The 24,783-nt window shown below is 38.2% G+C and overlaps 1 protein-coding gene across 1 annotated transcript in view; it reads left to right on the top strand.

Moving 5' to 3' along the window:
• The window catches only part of eipr1 (EARP complex and GARP complex interacting protein 1), a 62,033-nt gene extending 37,518 nt beyond the window's left edge, over positions 1-24,515 (top strand). The window contains exons 7-9 of the mRNA XM_007257305.3: positions 12,961-13,128; positions 17,941-18,108; positions 21,827-24,515. Coding sequence (XP_007257367.3) covers positions 12,961-13,128; positions 17,941-18,108; positions 21,827-22,001 — 511 coding nt within the window. The 3' untranslated portion in view covers positions 22,002-24,515. The remainder of the gene's footprint in view (positions 1-12,960; positions 13,129-17,940; positions 18,109-21,826) is intronic.
• Positions 24,516-24,783: the final 268 nt, after the last annotated feature.

A 24,783-nucleotide genomic window follows, 5' to 3' on the forward strand; every position in this document is an offset into this window, starting at 1 on the left:
TTTTCAATGGCAAACCATTCATATTAGTATTGGTAGCAACACATTGTTAATAAAGTAGAGCACATCTTTCCTGGATTGTGTATTTGATAAGGTTTTACCCCAGATTGTCCAATTAATTAAAAATTTAAATCAATAAGCTATAATTGATGCAATTTTGCCCGTGTAAATTTTTATAAAATTAATTTTAACTCTGATAATACTTTTTCCGTTATGTGTGATCATTTACTATCCCCTTAAAAACAAACTATTGAATGTGTGTAGCCATTTGACACCACTCTAGACATCCAGAACTTAATGAGAACTTTTAACACTGAAGTCCTCAGGGGGTGTAGGGGTAATTTTCTCTTTTATGAGGGGTCCTCTTTGATTTTATTCCCGTCCGGAACATCCTCTAAGAAAATTACAGTCTGAATTTCCTACTGTTTTTTGCTGAACTCCATGGTCCTCCGGTAATTTTAGTCCTGTCTGGATTCACATTTCTGATTTTCATCACCTTGCGCTTAATAAAATAGCTATTTGTCCACTGCCACGCCCTGTAATTTCACTTTGGGCGTGTTTTTCCATGGAGATCCACATAAACACAACAGCGAGTGGAAATGGAGGAGCTACTGAACACAATGTCTCACTGGTCCTCTTGTTTTTTTTTTTCTATTGTAGTCCGGATGCAAGAGTTTTATCACTGTGTAGAAGTGTGAAATATTTTTCACAGACGTCCCCCTGAGAAAGTAATCCCGTCCGGATAGGATTTAAACGGAGTAACTAATGCAGCTTATACACTGACATGCCAAATATCATGTCCCTTGACTCTTGCCATGTGCATGGATTCAGTTGTGTGTCCACACAGACAGTTCTAGCCAGATGTTGCACTGTCCACAATGGATGATAATGATTTCTACTTCACATTGTCCCATCCAACACACAAAGAATGTCCTATCAATCTGGCACCCACAACCAGGCCTCTCTCCACGTCTCTGATAATTCATGCTGTCTTGTCATGAGCATGTGGCCCAGTGTTCAGCTCTACTATAACCTTAAGATAACACCTCACAACTTATACAGGTGTGGTCGTTCCCCCAGAGTTGTCCCCTGAAGTTTCATGAAGACTTCATGATCAATCCATAGTCCACTCTCATGACTTTTGGCATGCAGCATATGTAGCAACATTTTAGAATATCTTTGTACTTGAATGAGTACCATCATTCTTATGAGAATAGAAAGCTACATATGCCTGTGGTTAACATGTGACCTGCTTCTATTCATGTTATGTTGTTCTACAGCAGGAGTCGGCAATAGGCGCAATCGTGAAACATTTGGCCCCTGAGGTTGCTTGAACTATAATGAACGATGATGAAAAAAAATAAATAAATAAAATGCTTCTCTGGGGAGCTTTTGTTTACCTACCTCTCTGTGTCTCTCTGTCGCACTCGACGTGACTTTAGTTTCTGCTTGTATTTGGGCCCCCTATCTCCTTTTAAGCGCGAGTTTCCCGTCTGTTTTCAAATTCACTAGCCGGGGCAGCGGTAGTGTATTAGACAGTGACCCTGACAGCACGGGTTCGATCCTGTGTCAAGAGCGGTTTATTTATTTATTTATTTTTTCCCTTTTTTGTTTGAGTTTACCTGCTTTGGATTCAACTGTTCTGCAATTGGGTTCAACGACCCTCTGGGCTGGAGAGCTAGTAGTCTGTAGCACTCCATCCCATTACACTTAATTTTCCAATTTTCAAAATGTCCCTCTGCAAACTTAATTGCCGACCCCTGCTCTACTGTCCGTATTTTGATTCTTTAGGTTACATTTGTTCAATTCATTTGTTGTTTATTTCGATCTTAGCCTGATGCTAATGCTGCAGCTTATAACCAAAGCCATATCTAGTTATCTACAGGAAAGAAATTGTGCCATTTTTCTCAGAATGTTTTAACATCAGCCCTCTGGCTTCAGCATGTATAAGTCATAGACCTGCACTGTGTTTCTGGATGTGTACTGGAACGGCTGCTGGTTCTGCAGGCAGGTGAAGAGAGGTGGTGAACAGTGTGGAGAAGACCAGTGCTGAATGAAGCTTTGCACTAGATGTTCTCTCTGTGCATCAGTCTGCAGCCACACTTGCACCACTGAATCGCAGTGTGAGAATACACACACACACACACCTCCTCTCTACAACACGGCGCTGTGTGTTAGCTGTCAGGACTGACGCCACAACTCGCGCACACGCCATCCCATGCATACAGAAACAGAGCAGTGAGAGAGAGAGAGAGAGAGAGAGAGAGAGAAAGAGAGAGGGAAGGAATGAAGGACAGTCTGTGGGAGAAGAGACACATAGGGAGAGTGTGTGTGTATGTGTGTTTGTGTGTGGAAATGAAACAGACTGCATGTTGAAGATACTGAGCCTGGCTTTTCAGTGGTTCATAATGTTGTTTGGGATCATTTGCATTAATTGTTTGATCTACTGGTTTGGGTGTAGTGTGGGAAGACAATTGAAATTGCTCTAGCAGAGATGGATGCAAAGTGGGAACTCATTAAAGTGTCCTTGCTGTGTGCTTTGTCACATTTGAATGCCGAGGAATATAACAGAACCGAGGTGATGATTAGTAGCTGTAATGAAATAATGAAATAAACTCACAAATGTGAGGCAAATGTGATGCTTTGAGTAGCATCTCAGTAGCTTGTCCTGAAATAAACCTGTATTCATGTCATTTGTAATGCATTACTGTTTAAAGCTCCTAATGCCTAGTTTACACTATAGGATTTTAGCCCGGTTTTAAAAAAGTCGCTGATCGTTTTTTGTAGATCGCAGACTAAAAAAAAGTAATATTGTAGTAGTAAAGTTGTCGCAAAGAGTCGCAGATGCACAGCAAACATCTAGCAGGTTTAATATCTGTACCAGTCAGCAACTGTGAGTTGCTTGTTCTCAAGTGTTTTCTTGACAAAATGTGTTTTTAAAAAAAGAGCAACCAAATGAGTCTTTCCATGACAGTCAGTCACGGAGTGTAAAGATTAGCTATTACATCCCAACCATTGTTGTGTAGTATGAACACAAAATCCATTGGCAAAAACTAGACAAATTGTATGTAAATTAAGACACATATGCTTATATTAAGTCGAAAATCTGCCAATAGGGTAAGCACATTTTTCTTAGTAAGTTTTCTTTTTAAAAAAGCAATTGCTGTCTTAAAATGAGTGAAGTAAGACTTAAATCATGATTTTTTTTTCTTTTTATTGATTTTGTGCCTTAAATGTGTACACGAAAAAAGTAAAAAAATAAATCCTAAGTAAGACTGATTTAAGATACTTAACACTACAATGCAAAGTAGGACATAAGTCTTATCAGAGAACAAAATAAAATTTATCTAAAAAAAATCACCTACAAGATTTTGTTTTTTGCAGAGTGGATGATATAGCCATATTTATTTAGCAATACATTTCTTAATTTTGGTCGATTCAATATAATACCAATTCAATACAATATCGATATAAACAATATAAAAGCCCAAATTAATTTGCCAATTTATGTAATTTGCCCTGTACATTTTTTTATATATATTGAATTATTGTCCAGCTCTACCTATAATCTTTACAACATTGGATCCTTACAAACATTATCTATATAACCAATCAGCCAGTACCCAATTACTGTAAGAAATATGGAGAGTGCAGTTCCTCTTAAAAGTGAAGCAACCACAGGTCTAGCGCCTCTGCTGGCCGGTTGCAGTATGATCTGCTACTGCTGCTCCCATTCCTGTATGCTTTAATGACAAAACAACCCTCACTGTGCAATTATTGGTACATTTAATTTATATGTATTGCTCAAAAATACATTTTAAAACTTTTGTTTGTGCTATTTGAGCAAGTATTTGGCAAAAGTGGTCAGAAAAAACTCCCTCAGTTTGAAAGTAAGAACCAGGTGTTAGAGAGAGAACCCAACCCATCTGTTTTTAGAACTGAGATCATCTGACTAACCTTAATTTGGTTCCTATTAATGCAGTGTACAATACAAATATCCGATACTTCCTGCTTTATTTAAAACCAAGAATTGAAAACAGCTCCAACAGAACACCTTAATTCACTGTTTAGAGTATCTCCAGCTTATAATGGCTCTCTATAATGATATTGAGGATTATTTATATAAAGACAGCCCACATAAATCACTGAGTGAAGTATATTACATTAAGGTGTGATAACAATAATTGAATCTGAAATACCATGATAGTGCTTTTTCTTTAGCTGTGATCTGAGCTATGCATTTTAACAGAAGCAGAAGCACATCTGAAAAGAGAACTTAAAGAAAAGAAGCTGTTTGAAATGTTTAAAAGCATGAGATTCTGTTAAATTTTATCACTTATAAAAGATACCGTGTCAGAGCAAATTTGCTGACTCACTGTAGGCAGTGGAGGATGAGGGGGATGGATGACGCTGCAGGATTTATTTCTGTATAACGTCATCAAGCTGGTTACTCACTGACATAACGTTTCTGTGCTAGCGGGGCTCTTATACTTAAAGTTGTCTAATCCAAACAGATTATTACAAAGCAGCAACTGTTAGATATTATCACATTTCAACTATAACTCTGAATCAGTTTTTCAGATTTTTCTATTTATAGGTATAAATTTGAGTAAAATGAACATTGTTGTTTTATTCCATAAACTACGGACCACGTTTCTCCCAAATTCCAAATTTATTGTCATTTAAATCATTTATTTGCAGAAAATGAGAAATGGCTGAAATAACAAAAAATATTAAATAATGCAAAGAAAACAAGTTTATATTTATAAAGTTTTAAGAGTTTAGAAATCAATACTTGGTGGAAAAAACATGTTTTTTAATTACAGTTTTCATGCATCGTGGCATTTTCTCCTCCACACGTCTTACACACTGCTTTTGGATAACTTTATACCACTCCTGATGCACAAATGAAGCAGTTCAGCTTGGTTTGATGGTTTGTGATCATCAACCTTCCTCTTGATTATATTCCAGATGTTTTCCATTTGATAAAATCAAAGAAACTTATCATTTTTAAGTGGTCTCTTATTTTTTCCAGAGCTGTATTTTCTGTTATTCTATCTAACTTCTGTTTTACTTTGGTAATTGTGCTGTGTTCATAAAACGTTCAGTTGCATGTCCATTAAACCTGGTACCATACGTGCTAATGCTAACAAACTAAAAATTATTTGGACAAAGCAAAGTTTAGAAGAACGTTTTAAAGCCACCGTATATTAATATAAATTGTATATTTTCTTTTAAATTGTTTTGTTTTAATCTAATTGATGTTTTTAAATGTTGTTTTTATTTAATTGTATTATTCATTTTTGAAAGACATACTATTAAAATGTGTATTATGTGTAGTTCAGTGTGTAGTACAGTAAACCAATAATGTTAATATACCTTAGAGCTATGAGTAATCATAAACACAGTGCATGGAGGGTATCTGATTCATTATATTTGTTCAGTTTTTTACATATCTGTCGCACTTTCAGAAACAGACAAACTGAGTTAAATAAAAACAAAAACGTTTACTAATTAAAGTTGAAAGTAGAAGTAGAAGAGGTGGCAAAACCATGTTTTTTTTTGTCTCTACCAAAAACCCTGCAGTAGAATGCCTGGGGATGAGTCTGTAATCTAAAAAGCTAGAGCATGATTGGGTTATGCAGTAAGATAAGAATCCTCAACAAAAAAAAAAGAAAATACACTTTTGAATGGTTTAAAGGAAACTAAATTAAAGTTTTGTCGTGGCCCACTCGAAATCTTTACTTTAAACTCCATTAAGTTGCCGTGGTAAGTTGAAGCAGTCTGGCAGGTCGGCTCGTGAACAACTAGAGAATTTGTGATCCTCCCCAGCGTTGCCAAGGTTGCTGCTGCTGCATCACATCATATCATTCAATACATAAATGGTTCAGTGTAGTAAATGTGCACAAGAACATCCCCCTACAATTGACCTAGCCATGCTATATACACAAGTAGGTTCTTCCACAGAAACTCTTGCTATGTTGGTGAAGCTTTACCAAACTTTATTAAGCAGGTTGACCAATTTATCTCTTCATGCTATGTTTAAAGGTTTTGCTGGTCTTTTACCATGATTAGCAGTGTTGTGCCAGTTCACAGCTTTTCTGAACTAGTTCAAGTTCAGTTCATACATGCTCAAAGTGAACAGTTCACATTCAAAGTTCACAATTTAAATTCTGAACTAGTTCAAAGTTCAGTTCATTTTACTGTTTTCGTGAGATATTCAAATAAATACTTTTTTTCACACTACAAGCTAGAAATCACTATACGTTCTTTAAACTGCTCACTGTAGAAATTTGCTCATGACACTGCAATTGGGTTTCTTACCAGGTGATGAAAATGTTCATAAGGAGAATCGGTGTCTGTCTCTGTGCCATCACTTCCACTAGCTATTTTTTTTTAATTGCAGCGCTTTCTCTCACTCCCGTCATTGGTCTTTCTCTCTCTCTCTCTCTCTCTCTCTCTCTCTCTCTCTCTGTATCTCTCTCGCCCTCGCGCTCCACGCTCTCTTCATTGCTCTCTCCCTCTCTCTCTCTCTCTCTCTCTCGCCCTCACTCTCGCCCTCGCTCTCGCGTCATTGGTCTCACAACACTGATGATCAGTTTAACTTGCTTATATACCAGTAGCATGCTTTTTATTTAAATGGCCACTTTTTTTAACCAACCTTGACCATTTGAACAATGCAATCAGCAAAAAAAAAAAGTTTTTCATCTGTAATGAACCTTTTAGAAGAGGGGTGTCCAGTTTTATCCAAAAGGTTCGACATGGCTGCAGGACCTCATGTCTTCAGTTGTTTGAAGGCTAACCAATTGGTAAAACAAGTGAAATCTGGTGTGTTGCTGGCTGTTTAGAATGAAAACCTGCAGCCAAAAATGCTCTTTGTGGATAAGATTAAAATACTCCTGATTCAGAAGCTTCTTTGTCTGGTTGAAGGGTTTTTGTATGCTTCACAGAGGCAGTAAAGACTTATTCAGTCATTCATTTGCATTGTTTATTAAGGCTTTGTGATTATTCACATTTCTACAGTTATCGTGTTATGAGTTTTACAATGCATACATCATAACAGCTACAATAACACCTCATCTGATGTAACCAGTGAGTGAGCTAAGGGTCCAATCTACTCTCCTGATTTATTTACAAAAGTGACAGCACTTTGCTGGATTCTAGGGCGCGAAATGAAGCCAAAAAGATACCAGAATCGGCTGAAAGCTTTCAATAGTAGCTTTACCTTTTAGCATTGTGGCATCGTATTCGCTCACAGTCCACTCTGTGAGGTAAGTCAAAATAAGTGATGGCTGGCCTCTCTGTCAAGTCATTTTTCACACTGATTTTAGGACAGAAAAGAGACACTGAGGGAGTCCAATTAAATTTAGTATGTGTCTATACAGTACCAAGCGAAAGTTAATTTCAGTGTTTTTTTTATTATTTTAAATTTTTCTGCATTGTAGATTAAAGACATTTTTAAATGGGATTTTTTTGGATTTTTTTCTTAAACAAAAAAGGTGGTAATCCAGATTATGATTCATATTTTAGATTCTTCAAAGTAGCACCTCTTGTTTAGATGACAGCTTTGCACATCTTTGCATTTTCTCAGTCAGCTTTATGAGTTAGTCACCTGAAATGGCTTTGAGTTAGCATTTGTTAATTACTTGAATTTCTTAATGTGTTTGAGAGTATCAGTTGTAAAGTTGTGAAAAGGTAGAGTTACTTTCCATAGAATGGCCCTATTTGAGTAATGTTCTGATCCATATTATTACAAGAAATATTCAACTAACAAGTAAAAATAAATACTTAAAATATTAAAGTTAGTCTTTGAAAGAACAGTCTTTAAAAGTATCCTCAAGTGCAGTCGCAAAGATGATCAAAAGCGTTATGGTGAAACTGGCCCTCATCAGGATCGCCCCAGCAACAGAAAAGCAAGAGTTACCACCCTCAGAAACCTCAACTGAAAAGCTCCTTAGATAAGAGCACCTAAATGCTTCACAATGTCTAAAGTTTAGGTTACTGCATGATTCCTTATTTGTTTCTTCATAGTCTGGATGACTTCAGTATTTATTTACATTCTAAAATCAGTCTGTTAACTTTCATTCAATAGAGTGATGAAAATTTTGTTCTGTTCTTAGTTTTTTGGTTCTGTGCCTATTTTTGGGTCCGTGAGGTAAGCTGGGGCAGTCTGGCAGGTTGGCTGGTGAACTCTGACCGCTGAACTTTCCTGCTGTCAGTCTGATCTCCGCTGACCTTTTTAAACCTCCCTGCCGGGAGAATGTTTAGGCGTTTTTCTTTTTTTTTTTTCGTGTGTAAAATGTGCCACCAATTCCAAACTTTCTCATCCCCTCCTTTTTTTTTTTTTTTTTTACTCAGTATGCTAAAGCTGGTACCACCCTTTAACCTCCTCATTCTGGCTGCTGCCTCGTTTCAGCAAGACGTGTGAAACTATTTTTTTTTTTTCTTTTTTTTTTTTTTCTTGCGCCTGACTGTTGTCATGGCAACAGAGGTCTAGCTTGGTGAGTATTGCGGAAATGCGTCCGGATCCCCTCGGCCGTGGCCATTTACCACCACAGCATGGACTGACTGCTGACCAGGGGGGACCTGGAGTGACTGCTGCTGCCAGGAGTGAGGGGGTGAGGGGGTGGGGTATAGAGGGACTTTGGCAATTGGACTGTGCCGTGTCCAGAGGCTTGCGAGTGAAAGCGGTAAAAGCTACCTAATCCCTGTCACTTTTTGTGGAGTGTGTTCCTGAGTCGAGGTTCAGCCCGGGCTTTGCCTGATCGGATCCCAATTTCAGATTTGCGAGCATGGCGGACTCGGAAGCAGCCGGCTAACCCAATTTCTTGCTCCATTTCCCAGCAGCCAGAGAGAGCAAGACAGTGGGTTGAATGGGGTTTGTTGGGGGTGGCAGGGGGTAGGAGGGGTGTTGTGCTGGATAGAGAATAAATGTGTGAACCTCCCGACAGACAAAGGTCGCAAAGGTTAATGCTGAAGTCATAGCAGAGTGCATGAACCGGCCAGTGTAGTAAATCTGAACAAGATCAGTTGATCTATCTGTTCTATACATAAGTGTGACTTTTCTAACCAAGGGAAAGTTAAGAAAAACAATACTGTTCAATGCTAAGTTACAAACAAAGTAAAAATATAGGTATAATTGCTTGCTAATATGTCAGCTAGCTTTGTTGGTCATGTGACTGTACTATTCAAGACCAATTACTGGGCTTCGCCTAAATGTAATTTTTTTTTTTTTGGTGACTAGATTGGCTTCCCAAAATGGTTACAGTTAGTTAAAAACAGGGATACAGTTAGTTAATATTTTTGTTTACAGATTTACAGAATATATACAGGGGTTGGACAATGAAACTGAAACACCTGGTTTTAGACCACAATAATTTATTGTTCCGACAGACAGTTCTGGAATCAGGAGAGTTGAGGTGCACATTGAATTCTCCCGTGATTTAAGCAGCCGTGGTTTTATGTTTTTTGGATACAATCCGGGTTAGCACCTGAACATCCCTTTCGGACAGCTTCCTCTTGCATCCACAGTTAATCCTGTTGGATGTGGTTGGTGCCTCTTGGTGGTATGCTATCTTTACCCTGGAGACCGTGGCTCTTGATACATCACAAAGACATGCTGTCTTGGACACAGATGCGCCAGCAAGACGTGCACCAACAATTTGTCCTCTTTTGTCACACATAATGTTGTGTGCATTGCAATATTTTGAGCTAAACTGTGCTCTTATCCCGCTAATTGAACCTTCACACAGTTAATGAAAATTGGCCACAAGGCTGCTCCAATTTAGCCAAGAAACCTCCCACACTAAAATGACAGGTGATTCAGTTTCATTGTCCAACCCCTGTTTCATGCCTTGATGGTATAGTTATACAGTATATACATAGTGTAAAGTATCCAGTGTTCTGTGAAGTGTTTTTCCAGCCTCACAGTTGGTATGAGTGGATGCACTCATACTGTGGCAGGAGCACTGATTTTGACAGTTTTGTGACATCAAAAGGAAGCTCCTCCTTTAGTGATAAGATGATGAGAGATGAGAGTTGACATTTTCTCTGCTGATGTCTTAATGTTCGGACTTAGTCTCGTAATGGGACAGTACGTTTTAACCTTCGCCTCGGCTCAGCAACCACCGGCTCCCCCTGAACATTTCGGATAGAAACTTTAATCTTGACCTAATTGAAGCCCCACGCTCCCCTCTGGTCAAATTTTTTTCACCTCCAGTTTTAATGAGATTTTTAATTAGCATGTTAATTGCATAATGAGATCAGTGGACAGCGAGATAGCTGGAGAGCACAGGCGGAAAGAGCCGGGTGCAGTGGGCCGGAGATGCCGAAGCACCCCGGCAGCCCTGTCAGACGCTCATACTAATGAAGCAGAGGTCCTTCAGACCAACTCTGGATGTCCAAAATGCAGCCATTCATATACACACACACACGCACAAACGCACACACACACACACACACACACACACAGCGGGTTTTACAAGCCCCTGCCAGGCTGAGCTCAGAGCCCGTGCTGGAAGTCGTCACCTTTCATGAGGTATAGAGCAGCTCGTTCTTTATGGCTTGTCACACTTTTATATGATATGAGTTGAAAGTTTGGCCTTCAGAGATATAGAATCAGCCTGCTTTTGATTCATGAGAGGTCTCTCTCTTTTTCTTTCTTCTTTCTTTCCGCCTCTCTCTCTCTCTCCTTCTCTCTTTTGCTCTCTCTTTCAAAACAAAATCAATATCTACTTTATTGAAATGGACGAAAATGCCCATGTTGCTTTTTATGCCAAAACCTTCTCAAAAATGTTTCATTGTTTTTCATATAATATCAAAAATTCATGATCACGGACCAATAGAAATGATACCTTCTGCAAAATGATAGAGTATTTTTTGTGAGCAATTGTTTTTGTAGAAAGGTTCTACAAAATCTCTGATGTCTTTATATTTTTGGGCATGAATAAAGAAAGTGGTTTGTGTTTCTTGTTTCTTGTTACTACCTCTCTCTGTGGAACGGGCCAGTCTGCCTTTTCTGTGCCACCTGTTTTTTTTTTTTTTTTTTTTTTTACAGACAGTTATGGTCACTTATTTGCTACTGATTTAGTGTTGATGTTGGTGTTAGTGTTAACAGTGTGTAGATCTAATACAGAAAATTCTCAAAAGACCAAAAAGTATAATTTTTCCTGATCTGTCAGCCTTGCTTACTCATTTTGCTTAACCGTAGAACGCAAGCTTACATGTGTTCAGGCCGACTTGCTTAGTGGTTAGCACGTTCATCTCCTAGCGCTGGGGTCCTGGGTTCAAATCCTTATCTGGGTGGAGTTTCCATGTTCTTCCTGTGTCTGAGTGGGTTTCCTATGGGAACTCTGTTTTTCCAAAGTCCAAAAACATAGAGATCAGGAAATTGAACATTCTAAATTGCCCCAGTGTTCTAAAATACTGGTGTGTGAATTTTTTGTTCTGGATCTACTTTTTAGTGCCTGATGCAGTCCTCCAGGTGGATGGTAGTTTCCAGTTAAGAGTACGCTGTGCATGATTGGCTGCCGCTTCTCACTGGTGTTTGTTGAGTGTGTTTGGAAAGTAATTTTAAGCTTCCTTGAGTACCTTGAGTGGCAGAAAGACGCTATGTAAATATTATTGTAAGTAAGTAAGTTAATTATTTGTTTTAAAATTTCATTTTGAAGATATTTAGGTGGCTGTATTAGATTAATTATTTTTAAACACCCTAGTTTTAGAGAGAGACAATGATGGTATGTGACTAATATCAGTATCTGCTGATCTACAGCGCTTTCCATTTATCTCAAAGTTTCTAGCCACAAGTTTCAATGTTACTTACTCAGGTTTGGGTTGATCTTGACTTTTAAATAGGACTTTTAATTTGAATTCTCTGTTCCACCTTAAACAGTACAGCAGTTTACATTGTGTATATTTCAGCAGCAGAAGATAACTTCTACGTCATTTAAAGTGGGACAGTGTTTTCTTAACTCAGAACTTTGTTGTAAATTTTACACAGCAACACAAACAGGACAAAAACAGAACAGTGGTTAAAAGCAATTCTTAGATAATATGACAGGAAAATAATGAATTTAATCATTTTTCCTCTTCTAAAGAAAAGTGGTATTTTTGTTGTGGAGTCCGGGTTTATTCTGAAAAATCATTACTTTTGTTTTGTCCAGATTTACTTCAAGGGCTCAATCTATGCAGTGCGTCTGTAGTATTGATGGATTCTGATGAAGTGCGTCTTTGTTCTTGTTCTTGTAAAATGAGTCAGCAGCAGTTAAGCTGTGTGATTTGGTGGCCCATTCATTTATATATACATTAAATCAACTCTCTCTCTCTCTCTCTCTCTCTCTCTCTCTCTCTGTGTCTATCCTTCTTCCTTTTCTCTTTACTGCATTTTTTCTCCACTTATTCTTTTCTTTTGTATGTTTCTTCCTTTCTCTTAACAGTTCCTTCTTTTCTATATTCTCTCATTTTGCTCTTTTTTAATTTTAATTTAACTTTCTTACTTAATTTTTTTTCTCTTATTGTTTTCTCTTTCATTTCTTGTGCTTCCGTTTTCTTAACACTTCCTACTTTTCTGAATTCTCACTTTTTTCTTTCTTTTTTTCACTTTTCTTTTTCTTCTTTGCTTTTTTTCTCAGTCCTTGTTTTCTTTACAATCTCATCACTGTTCTTTCTTTTTTTCTTGTTCTCTTCTCTTTTCTTTTTACTTTATCTTTTTCTTAACACTTCCTTCTCTTCTGATTTCTCTTTCTTTCTCTCATTTTTTGTTTCATTCTAATTTTCTCTTGGCTTATAAACACATAAATAAAGGGCTGTATTCGATTAGTCTTTTTTCCCCTGTCTCTTCTTTCTTTTTCTCTACCTCTTTCACACACTCTTTCACTCTTTCTTTCCTTCATTGCAAATCCCTCATTCTCGTTCATTAACATAATTTTATCACCTTTTGTCTTCTTCTCCTTCTCTCCCACACAGTCAGATCTACTGCATTGAGAATGCCCATGGGCAGTTGGTGCGAGACTTGGACTTCAACCCCAACAAGCAGTACTACTTGGCCAGCTGTGGAGATGACTGTAAGGTCAAATTCTGGGATGTGAGGCATATCAACGAGCCCGTCAAAACCCTGGAGGAGCACTCGCACTGGTTAGACACACAAACACACACACACAAACACAAACAGACGAGAGATAAATCGCAGAATAAGCATGAGTGTATGTGCTGTAAACACATACAGGTTCATACAGATAAGCTGAGCGTTTGTGTATACAAGCAAATGAATTTGAGCTCATGCATGACCACCCATACAAACAAAAGATTGCAATCCTGATTTACGCAGAAACACTAGTCACACTGAAAGCTTGCATGTTTTAATTTTTTTTTTGTGTGAATTAAATGTGTTTTATGGTGGCTGGTATAACAGAATGGTGTTTGAGATAGAGAGGAAATGAATCTTGAGATTATTTTCTTTAAACCCAAACCTTGAGTATCATACAGTATCAATTTAATTAATAAAAAAATAAAAATAAAAATTAAAGATGTTTGTCACAGTCAAGTTCATACATAGTATAACTAGTTGTGAAATGCTTAGGTAACTCTCCGGACACATGAAGAAGCAATGGATTAAATCAGGGGTGTCCAAACTGCGGCCCGTTTCCTTTTTTGGAGCGGCCCGCGAGGTATTTTAGAAATAGAATGAAAGTTGGCCCGCTGTTAAGCAGGATTTTATAATGTGGGATTCAAAGTTTGAACGATAGGTGTCAGAAACGGGCCAAATAGTCTAAAAGCGGAGAGTGTGCGCATTTCTAGCGCAGAAAAACGGGGCAAAAGAGTCTAAAAGCGGAGAGGGTGCGCATTTCTAGCGCAGAAAAACGGGGCAAAAGAGTCTAAAAGCGGAGAGGGTGCGCATTTCTAGAGCAGAAAAACGGGGCAAAAGAGTCTAAAAGCGGAGAGGGTGCGCATTTCTAGCGCAGAAAAACGGGGCAAAAGAGTCTAAAAGCGGAGAGGGTGCGCATTTCTAGCGCAGAAAAACGGGGCAAAAGAGTCTAAAAGCGGAGAGGGTGCGCATTTCTAGCGCAGAAAAACGGGGCAAAAGAGTCTAAAAGCGTGAGGGTGCACATTTCTAGTGCAGAAAAACGGGGCCAAAGAGTCTAAAAGCGGAGAGGGTGCGCATTTCTAGCGCAGAAAAACGGGGCAAAAGAGTCTAAAAGCGTGAGGGTGCACATTTCTAGTGCAGAAAAACGGGGCCAAAGAGTCTAAAAGCGGAGAGGGTGCGCATTTCTAGAGCAGAAAAACGGGGCAAAAGAGTCTAAAAGCGGAGAGGGTGCGCATTTCTAGAGCAGAAAAACGGGGCAAAAGAGTCTAAAAGCGGAGAGAGTGCGCATTTCTAGAGCAGAAAAACGAGTCTAAAAATTGCCGTAATTAAGGAGCTTAATATTAAGAGACATCATGAAATTAAACATCAATTTGAAAAATCTTAGTTTACACAACAATGTCAAAGATAAAGATAGCAAGTAAAATGAAAATGAAATAATCAGGAAAAAAGTATTATTTAAAGTGGTATAATTCATTATTTGTTTTATTACAGAGTCTGTGGCCCGTTACTTTAAATATATTTCTCCTTCTGGCCCCCAACAAAAAATGTTTGGACACCCCTGGTTAAATAATTAACGGATTGAATTAAAACATGGAAATCATTCAGTTCATTAATCAAAAAATAGATAATGGTGTGTTTAAAGGATTGCATTTACACACACCCTCTCTGAAATGCTACAGTGCCTGTCATTGCTCTAGAACTAGTATCATGTCCTGTGACTTTTGCCATTTCCCATAGAGGCTAAAGAATTCTGCACTGACCTGCTGGATTTGAATTGAATGTGATGGATGTGATTTCTGCAAGAGTTGTTTCTTGACTGCATGGACAATTCTAGCCAGACACCACCGGTCACGATTATTACCATCCACTGCACTGTCCACTGTTGGTTGTAATTTAGCCTTTTCTGATGTGTTTCACATTTGATCGAGGAATGTTAAATGCCTGCTTCAGAACCTCAGAAATGGAACGTCCTATCTATTAGGTCTCACTCCAGTAATTCATGGCGCCTTGCCTTGAGCACAATTTAAGATACTGATGCCTGTATCGCATTCTAATAGATCGCTTCTGCAGCGTGCAGCACTGTTCTGATTCAAGAAAGCTTAGCCTCTAACTTAGAGAGCTTGTAAGCTATTTGGGCATCTTTCACAGTCACAGATTGCATTCCTGGCCAACCACGCACACACACACACACACATAAACACACAAATCACTACATGATAAAATGTCAAACATTGGATGTTATCTCTTAAAAACATAGAGGCACAGTATCAATAACAGCCCAGTTTTGATCCCATTTAGATAGGAAATTACAAACCTGCACCAGGCTGCTGTGTTTTTTTCCTCATTTGTTCAGTTGGCAGCGAGGGCTTGGCTGAGCCTTGGGGCGGAGGTATTAGGGAATATTTTGGGATGGAGGCAGATTAGTTAGGCTGAGGGAGCAGGGTTGACTGAGCCAGATTTTGCTGTCGACAGCCGAGTTATCCTCCTACAATCCCCTTCTATGAGGGGCTGGGAGCGCCTCCTGAGCCATGCCTGAGGCTTAGAGAGAGCGAGCGAGAGAGAGAGAACATTACTGAGATAGAAAAAGTGAGCAGGGGAGGAAGAATTGGGCGTTTGGAGGGCAGAATTAAGATAGAAGCTCAGCTGGTGAACTACAGAACAGCGCTCGGTTTTAAATGCAGGCAAATGGCCATATGCAGGAAGGATGTCTCTGTTAATTTATTTTAATTCGATTCATTTTTGCTTCTGAGCTATTCTTTAATTAGTGTTCTTTAATTAAAAACTGCGAAAATGTTGCATTTTCTGGCTTTAAAGACCATATCAGTTTGTGTTGTCATTTTTTTATTTTATTTATTTATTTATTTATTTGTATTCATTTCTGACGCCCCTATAGTGGTTGGACTTATCTTCCTTATGCATTTCACAATGCAGTCCACTACACTATATGGGCAAAAGTATTGGGACACCTCCTCTTTTATTGATTCCTGTAACATCAGGGGTAATAAAAATAATTTATACTGATTTTGTTGGAGTAACTAAAGACTTTCTACTAGATTTGGTAGCATTGACATTTGGTAGCATTGAAAGCATCTCCAACTTCTCCCAAAAGTATTGGATTGATCTCTATCATTCCAGACCACACAGTTTCACTGCTCCACAGCTCAATACTGTGGGGGATTATACCATTCTAGCCCATGCCCTGCATTAGGTATCTTTCTAATACACTGACATGCCACAAGTCACAGGATAGCAGTATGTAAATTGATCATGAAATGTTACCTCAGGGGACAGCTTGGAAGGGCCCAAGCTTCCTGCACACCTGCAGAAATCATATCCACATTTAATGCAGGCAGAGTCTCATGCATATCCCACAGTGCAGCCAGCGTTCTTTATCTATCATGGGAAACAGTAAGAGTCATGGGGCTCTAAACTAGTTCCTGTCCCTTGACATTTGCCATGTCAGTGTAGGTTAATGTTTGTCTGCTGCTAAGAACCTTGTTCTATTGGCAGTGTTTCTCTACAGGCACTGTGTGTGTGTATTTGTACATCTGTGTCAGCAATGGGTGAAACTTAGTAGCCAAATGCATTTATTAGAAGGGGTGTCCACAAACATTTGGGCATAGCAAAATGTAATGTACCTTAAGTACATAAAAAATGGTAAGCCTCAATAGTAGCCACAAGAATAAATACATTATTTGAGAATACTGTGTTATAGAGAAGTCTATGAAATACAAAGGTAATGGTCCATTAGTATTTTCAAAGAACCGTCCATGGAAAGTTTAGGGCAGTTATATTCGCCAGAGGACTACTGCCCTGAAGAACTTTTAGTGCAACGTTCACTGTTTTAAATCAGTACTTTTTCAGTTCTAATTAATAAAAAATATATTTATTGTAATTGCCGATAGTCTAGATCAGACCTGGGCATTGTACGGCCCCATGGCCACATCCTGTCCTTTGGCTTTTTATATCCAGTCCATATATAAATGTACACACTACAAAACATTCATTTGCTGAAAAGCTTTGCAAAATATATGTAAATTGGGACTTACATGCAAATTATTTTCTAAAATAATCACAAAGTTCTAAAAAAGTGCTTAAATCAAGCACACGTTTATAAACATGGATCAGAATAACTTGACTAGTGACTTTTTGTGCTTATTTAATGTTCATATTACTTAACATGAGGTGGAAATTCTTAGTAAAAACGATTAAGATCATTATTCCTGAAGTAAGCAAAATAATCTTAGACTTGGATTATTTCAATTGCTAAGATTTGCAGTTAGTTATGAATGCAATACAATCAAATAGCTGTTATTTATTTGTTTATTTTAATCAGCAAGTTTATATGTTTGTGTGTGAGCAAGTATGTGCAGCTGCTTCCCCCTTATTGTCCTGATAAACAGAGCTTAAAAACAAATTTATCTGCAGGACGCAAATTAGCTAGCAAGCTAGCTGCTAGCCTTAAAGCATGTCAACTAGTGCTAAAAATAGATTCAAGCTCTCTTTCACATATCCAGCTTAATTTGATCTTTACTGCAGAATTGTTTTTGTGATATGTAGTGTTGGTGTTTTTGCTATTACTGTGTTATACCACCTACACTTTAACAGCTCCATTTCAAAAGCTTAAACGCTGTTTAATCAATGATTTTTATAATGAAATAAAATGAATTTTGGGCCAAATTATCATCAGCCTTTTGGTCTGGCTCTTCACAAAAAAATAAAAAATTAATTGCACACCACTGGTCTAGAGGATTATTTTTGGAGAACAGAAGGTGCTTCTTCTGTGGCATTGCCTTATAAACCCACTTTTCTTTGCTTTATTCTTTATAGACAGAGTTTAACTGCAAAGTTTTTTGTCTCAGGGTGTGGAGTGTGAAGTACAACCACTCGCACGACCAGCTGCTGCTTACAGCCAGCAGTGACAGCAGGGTGATCCTGTCCAACATGGTGTCCATCTCCTCTGAGCCCTTCGGCCACCTAGTGGACGATGACGACCTCAGTGACAATGAGGAGACTCATCATGAAGAGAAGTATGCTTCTGTCTCTTTTTTCTCTTTTTCTAACTCTTTCTATCTCTGTCTAATGCGCTCGCTCTCTTTTTCTCATTCTCGCTCTCAGGCAGCATATAGATTCCTATTTGTCCTGCTTTATTATTCTCCACATTCTCCCAGGCCATTGACAGCTGCAGCGTAATAGCAGTAACAATATGAACAATATCAGTGTGAGTCATATGACTGATAAGCAGCAACAATAACCGCAAATCCACAGAAAACACGATTACGTTTATGTATATTTGGGAAAGGCAACCATGCATTACAGATAACGGGGGGTAGCTGTCAGCTTAAAATACACACACATGGAATTTCTAGACCCACTGTTGGGCGTACTGTTTAAAGATCTTACGGATTAAAAGCAAACCATGGAATGAAGCATTCCAGAGCTTTGGCCTGATTAAACTGGGTTCCAAATGTATGTGAGCCAGTGAACCTATACTGTTTACACTCACTAAGCACTTAAAAAGGAACCCTGCTGTTATAGATCTACCCACATCATGGTTGGAGTTGTCGTGCATTTTTTAGGTGCCTCTCTGTTACAGAAGATCAGCAGTTCCAGAAACACTTAAATTGGCCCTTCAGCTCCAAGAAAGAACAACTGTGAACTGGCAACAGGATCATGGGCTCCTAAAGCTCACTGATGTGAACCCTGCATGCCCTACCTCACATGCAGAATCTGCTGCTACTGTCTTGACCTTTAGAGATCTTGTAGAATCCATGCAAAGGCTGGGTTGGGTATCACCACGCATATTCCAATCAGTTCTGTTCTAATTTACAAGGTCCTGAGTTTCCTTTCGATTTTATTTGATACAATTAAGCAATAATATATTTGAGGTTCGTGCTATAACCTGTAATATTGGCACTGCTGTGTCAAGAAAATACGATTTGTTTGGTTATAAACACTCTGTGAGTTAAAATAGTTCCATTTCTGCTCTGTTTGTAGCTGTGCTGTTTGGCTTGTAAGAGCTGCATCGTTGCTAGTTTACCTGTATGTTGTATATGGCGTAATACATGGAGTAATACATGGAGAGCTTCGGTTACAGTGCATTACCAGCTGATAATGGCACTCATAGAACGCCTCTCACCCAATCACATTGCAGGGTCGGAGCTAATTGTGGTATAATATTGATTAATGTAGGAATTTTACAGTTACAATTACTGGTTTTGTTTGGATAAGAAAATAGATTTTTTTTGAGAACCCATGTTGTAATTGTAAAGGCCAAAGTCTCATTTAGTCCATAATTTCTGAAATACAAAAACAGCTCCCATCCACAAATGGATTCTATATAATTTATCTTTTTTATATATATATATATATATATATAAATTAAACCAGCCTTAAAGCTCTGTTTTTCTCATTGGTTTTTATATAAACTAAAACAGCAGCCCTCTCCTTTTTTCGTCATCTCTCTCTAATGAAGATTGACAGGTCTTTAGGTAATGGGTGTGTCTTTATAGTTTTCTATATGTTTCTAGAGTTTCCACTTGTCAGTTTCACACAAAATAAAGATGGTATCCAACTATTACAGTAGAGAGGCTAATGACAGTCACACAAATCCACCAGGTCAGAGGCAGATCCAGTGTCTCGGTCTTTATTCATAGGGCCGTAACTCCGAGCAAGTTTATCACACTGGTGCATCCGTTGACCAGATTAAGGATTGATCTTCGGTTTTATATGAATCAATTTTGAATGTTTTAAATAAAGATCAATATATTTTGAAGAATACACATTTTTAAACCCATCTCTAGTCCATTCCTCAAAAGAATCTATTGTGGGAACACAAGGGGGACCTAGGAATGAAACTTAGTGAGTAGATTTGATATTGCAAGATATGCAAATGATAACAACTCGTGCCTCTGTGGTAGTAGCATCCTTTAAAAGCATAATATAAGTTTTTGAGCAATTTGAGTAATCTGAAGAGTTCTGTGATTGTCTGTGATGTTGATATGCTATACATATTTCTGGGTGTAATTCTCACAATTTACAATATTTTTCAGTAAAATGTTCAGTAAACTGTTGACTGAGATCCAGTTGTTGCATAATCTACTAATGAGAGTCCAGCTGGGAGGCAGGAGGAGTGTGGTGTATGACTGGATTGGCAGGGCTGGACCAGCCATCGGGAGGAACCAGAGAATTCCCTCTAAGCTGTGATGTGTGTGGGCTGCTGAGAGTGCCAGAAAGAAAAAAAAACTTGTGCAGCTAAAATTCTCTTAGTATTTGCTGCTCAGCTTGTGTGTGCCGTTGTTGCTTCTGATGTATTCTGAGTGGAAGACCGAATGGAGACCACCCAGGACAAACAGCATGTGCTGTGCAAATAGTGGCCCTCAGTACATACAACTGATCAACAACTGTAGAGGTAGTGCATGATGTGTGGGCATGGAACTACAAGGCTGGAATAGATAAGGGCTAAGTTTAGAACCTGTTAGATAGATCTGTTTTTTGGTTAGTTAGATACATAGGCTACGTTCACACAGCAGGTAAATATGGCTGAAATCTGATTTTCTGACCAGATATGATATTTATTTTAGGCTGTTTACACAATCTTTGTAATGTGACGCATATCTTACATCTGTCTGAACAGAGGGGCAACACTTTATGTGAAGTTTTACTTGGGTTCATGGAAAAAGTGCACATTATTTGGCAACAGACAGCTTTTTAGTTTTTTTTTTCTTTGCCGCTACAGCCACAAACTGTAGCCAGGTTCAGACAATTCATTAGGAACACTGGTCAGATTTTAAGACTTTTATGACGTAAGACTTTAAATATTGTAGGAAGAAACATCCACCTTGTTTTTATACCACTGAAGTCATTAACTTACTATCTTTTTTTTACTATCCCTTTTCCTCACAGTCTCTGTTCTTTCTTCTTGACTTAAAAAAACACATGAATTCTGATCACACTGCCACAAATTAGATATGTATCAGATTTTAATACCACATTTTGACAAAGTGACATAATACATAGTACATAATACTTTACATATAATACTCTCACTCCCTCTTTCATCAGAACTACTGCAAGATAGTAGAATATGGTTAAAATAAAATAAATCTATTATATATATATATATATATATATATATATATATATATATATATATATATATATATTTTTTTTTTTTTTTATCTTCCAACCAGCATTTTAACTTTTTTAATTTTGATCTGTATTAATCACAGAATATTGTTCTGATGAATACTATATTTTTAAACTGATTGACACCAATTCCATTTTACAGATCTTACATTCATTTTATTTAAATATCTATTATTAAAGGCTTAAATCTTATACAGAATAACAATTTCAATTACTCATAATTAATCGCTGAATATTGTTGTTATTTAATCCAGTTAAATTAGTTAAATACTCCTTTAGAATAATTTAAAAAAATAAGTGAATGATTAATCAGTAAAAATGGTTTAGTGCGGCTCTAATAGATATGTTGACATTTCCTAATAAATAGCTAACAACTTTTTTTATTTGTGTGTCCTAATTTTTTCACGTCACATTGTCACATTTTTGCATTTTTGCATTTTGCTATCATATCACATTGTAACACCTTTACCTTTACTCCCACAAATCACAGATTAAAACATGAAGCACTGGAACATATATAGCTTCTGTTGTTTCACTGGCCTAAAATTATTGTCTTGTTTATTTATTTAAAGAACTGAAACTGTTTTCTCATTTGTGCAGGAGCAAAGAACCACTGCAGGACAGCATCATCTCCACATACGAGGAGCACGAGGACAGTGTGTATGCGGTGGAGTGGTCTTCAGCTGACCCCTGGCTGTTCGCCTCCCTGAGTTACGATGGCAGACTGGTCATTAACAGGGTGCCCAGAGCCCTGAAGTATCGCATCTTGCTGTAGCGTGAGTGACTAAAGGGATGAGAGGAAAGCACTTCTAAACTGCTGAATGTGATAGATGTGCACAAAAAGTAAAGACTATAAGAATATAAAAAAAATACCGAAAATACAAGCGAGACGTTTGAAGAAAGTGGCGAGCGGCAGGCCGGGAAAACACGAGTCGAGATACATTAGCATAAAACACACATCCGCTATTAACACCACTAATTAAAGGCAGTCCCGAGAGCAGTGGGATGGCTTGGAGGCTGTTTGAAGGCGAGAGGGCCGCGGGGCACGGAGTGGCGTTTGTCTTTGAAAAAGCCCCTCGTGTTGATAGCCAGAGCTGCGCTGGTTGTGTTAGAGAAGCCCAGGCTCGCTTCATCTCGGCCAGCCTCGGGCAGCCCGGCGCTTGGCTCCAGCCCCACCACTGAGTACAAAGTGCAGCCATGGAGAAAGACCTGCCAGGGGGAGCACAGCGCAGCAGGCCGCTCCTCCAGCCTCCGCACTCCGCACTGTCTCTTGCTATTTCTCCTCTACTTTCTCCCAGTTAACTCCACCAGATCCACCATACTGCTCCTCACCAACAGCTTCATCTATGGGTGAAGAGAAGTAAGGGGGAGTCTACCTAAACTTTAAACGAGTTAACATTAACTTATTGCTGTTCAGTAGCTTTGTTACACTGCACTATTAAAGTTCTGAGACAGTGTTCCTTTTTTATTGTGATATCCAGCCATTGTTGTTCTATAAAAAGTTAGAAAAATACATTTTGCAACCTTCAGCTTCATGTTGCTTAAAGTTCCAATCCCAGAGAAAGTTTGAAATCTAATTAATCTAATTTTCAATTGAGAATCCAAAATTGAAAAAGAATATATATTCATTATTTATTTTTTTTATTTTTTTTATTTTTGAAAAAATAACGTCTTGTATTTTCTGTTTTTTATTTGATGATCCAAACTAAAATTTAAATACAAAAAAGGACCAGAAGCCAAACTTAAATTAGATTTTTCACCGGCGTCTTTTTCGAATTCCGTTCCACCTTAAATGCTTACTGCAGTAACACACAGACAGTCATCCTTCACCAGTAAAATGTTTTTTTTTTTTTCCTTTATTCATGACTGGAATTGGAATTGACTGTATTCATGTTCCTTTGGTTGCAAAAACCAAATAAAAATAAAATGCAAGCTCTACATATTCGGGAGGTATCTCGCGCCGGGAGCCGAAGGCTAGGCTAACGTTAGCAAACCCACCACGCCAAAATCTGAACACTGTATAACTATAACACTAGAGCATTAATAATCAGGAGAAAAGAAATGTAAATTAGTGATGTTGATCATAGCAGCCCTTTCTCTCCCTCCGTGCTCTGTTCTTAAACTGCAGCCCATGCAGTTAGAACTACATTTCTCTCAAAGTACTATGACTTTGTTCTCTCATAATATTACGACTTTATAATGGCGGAGGTCGCAGAAGTATCCGCTGCATTTTAGTTTTGTTTTTTACGACCAAAGGAACATAAATACAGTAAATTCTGGTCATGTTTAAAGGAAATTGAACTTTAACTGATGAGGGATGATTGACTGTGTGTTCCTGCAGTAAGCATTTAAGGTGGAATGGAAATTCGGTTAAGATGCTGGTAAAAAATCTAAATCAAGCTTTTTTTTTTTTTTTTTTTTTTTTTTCCATTTCCCATTTTTGTTTAGATCATAAAAAAAAAAATGCAAACATAAGACTCAAACTACACTATATAGACAAATATAATTGTAAAAAGTTTATCCTGCTTTTGTTGGCATAACTGTGTCTACTCTTTTGAGAAAGCTTGCATTCAGTGATGACAGTGCTAGTGAGGTCAGAATGTTGGACAAGATGATCACCACCTCACCTCACACAACTTCCTCCAAGTGGTCATTCTAAAGAACACGGCTCCATGGCTCAATACTTGGGGGTTTATACCCCTCTAGCCAATGCCTTGCATTAGACATTGCCAGTGTTTGTCTACTGGGACTAGACAAGCTAGTATGTGTATGTGTGCATTTGCACATCTGTGACAGCAATGGGTATTTAAAGTAATTTAAAGTAGACAATTAATTACATTAATTACAAGGGTGTTCACCAACATTTGGACATAAAGTGTGTGTAGCGATGCTCTCTCTGCGTGGGCATCCATCCCACTGCGATGGTGATCAGCGCATGCATCTGTTGGCTGGTGTATTAGAGCTGGGGATCTGCTGCTTTCTTCCATTTTTTTTTTTTTACATTTGCTTTACAGTGATAATATTTGGCTGGATTTTTTAGCTAAATCTTTTCAGATCAGGTCTAAAAGTTCTGTACTTTAAGTTAAAACATCCAGCTGTGAAAGATAGACTTTCTGATAAGGTTCTTATATGCCTTATATTTAATTTTTTCCATTTATTGAACATTTAATGAAATCCTCTGTGTTGCTCGTATGCACTTGACTCTGTATATTTTGACTAAAGTGTGAAAACGTCTGATGGAATCTAATTACCCCTGTACATTCCGAATAAAACGAGTGTAATGATGAAATCCTGTGCCCTTCATCAGGCTTTTTCCTCTTCTTCCTCGCTCTCTTTCAGAGTAAACGGCGGGTTAAGAGTTGATGTCGCGCTCGTGACAGCGCGAGTGTTCATTAAAGCGGCTCTCTGTGACAAGCCGTTTTAATTGCAGTTTGGAGCTGGGCTCGCGGGGGGACGGCGGAGGTCCTGCGCTGGTGCAGTGGGGCCTGTGGGTTGACTCCACTGAATTCCTAATGCTTTCATTCAGTCTGCACTCACTCTGTATTCAGCACTTAAAC

The sequence above is a fragment of the Astyanax mexicanus genome, chromosome 14, assembly GCF_023375975.1.
Source record: "Astyanax mexicanus isolate ESR-SI-001 chromosome 14, AstMex3_surface, whole genome shotgun sequence".
Classification (NCBI taxonomy): Eukaryota; Metazoa; Chordata; class Actinopteri; order Characiformes; family Acestrorhamphidae; genus Astyanax; species Astyanax mexicanus.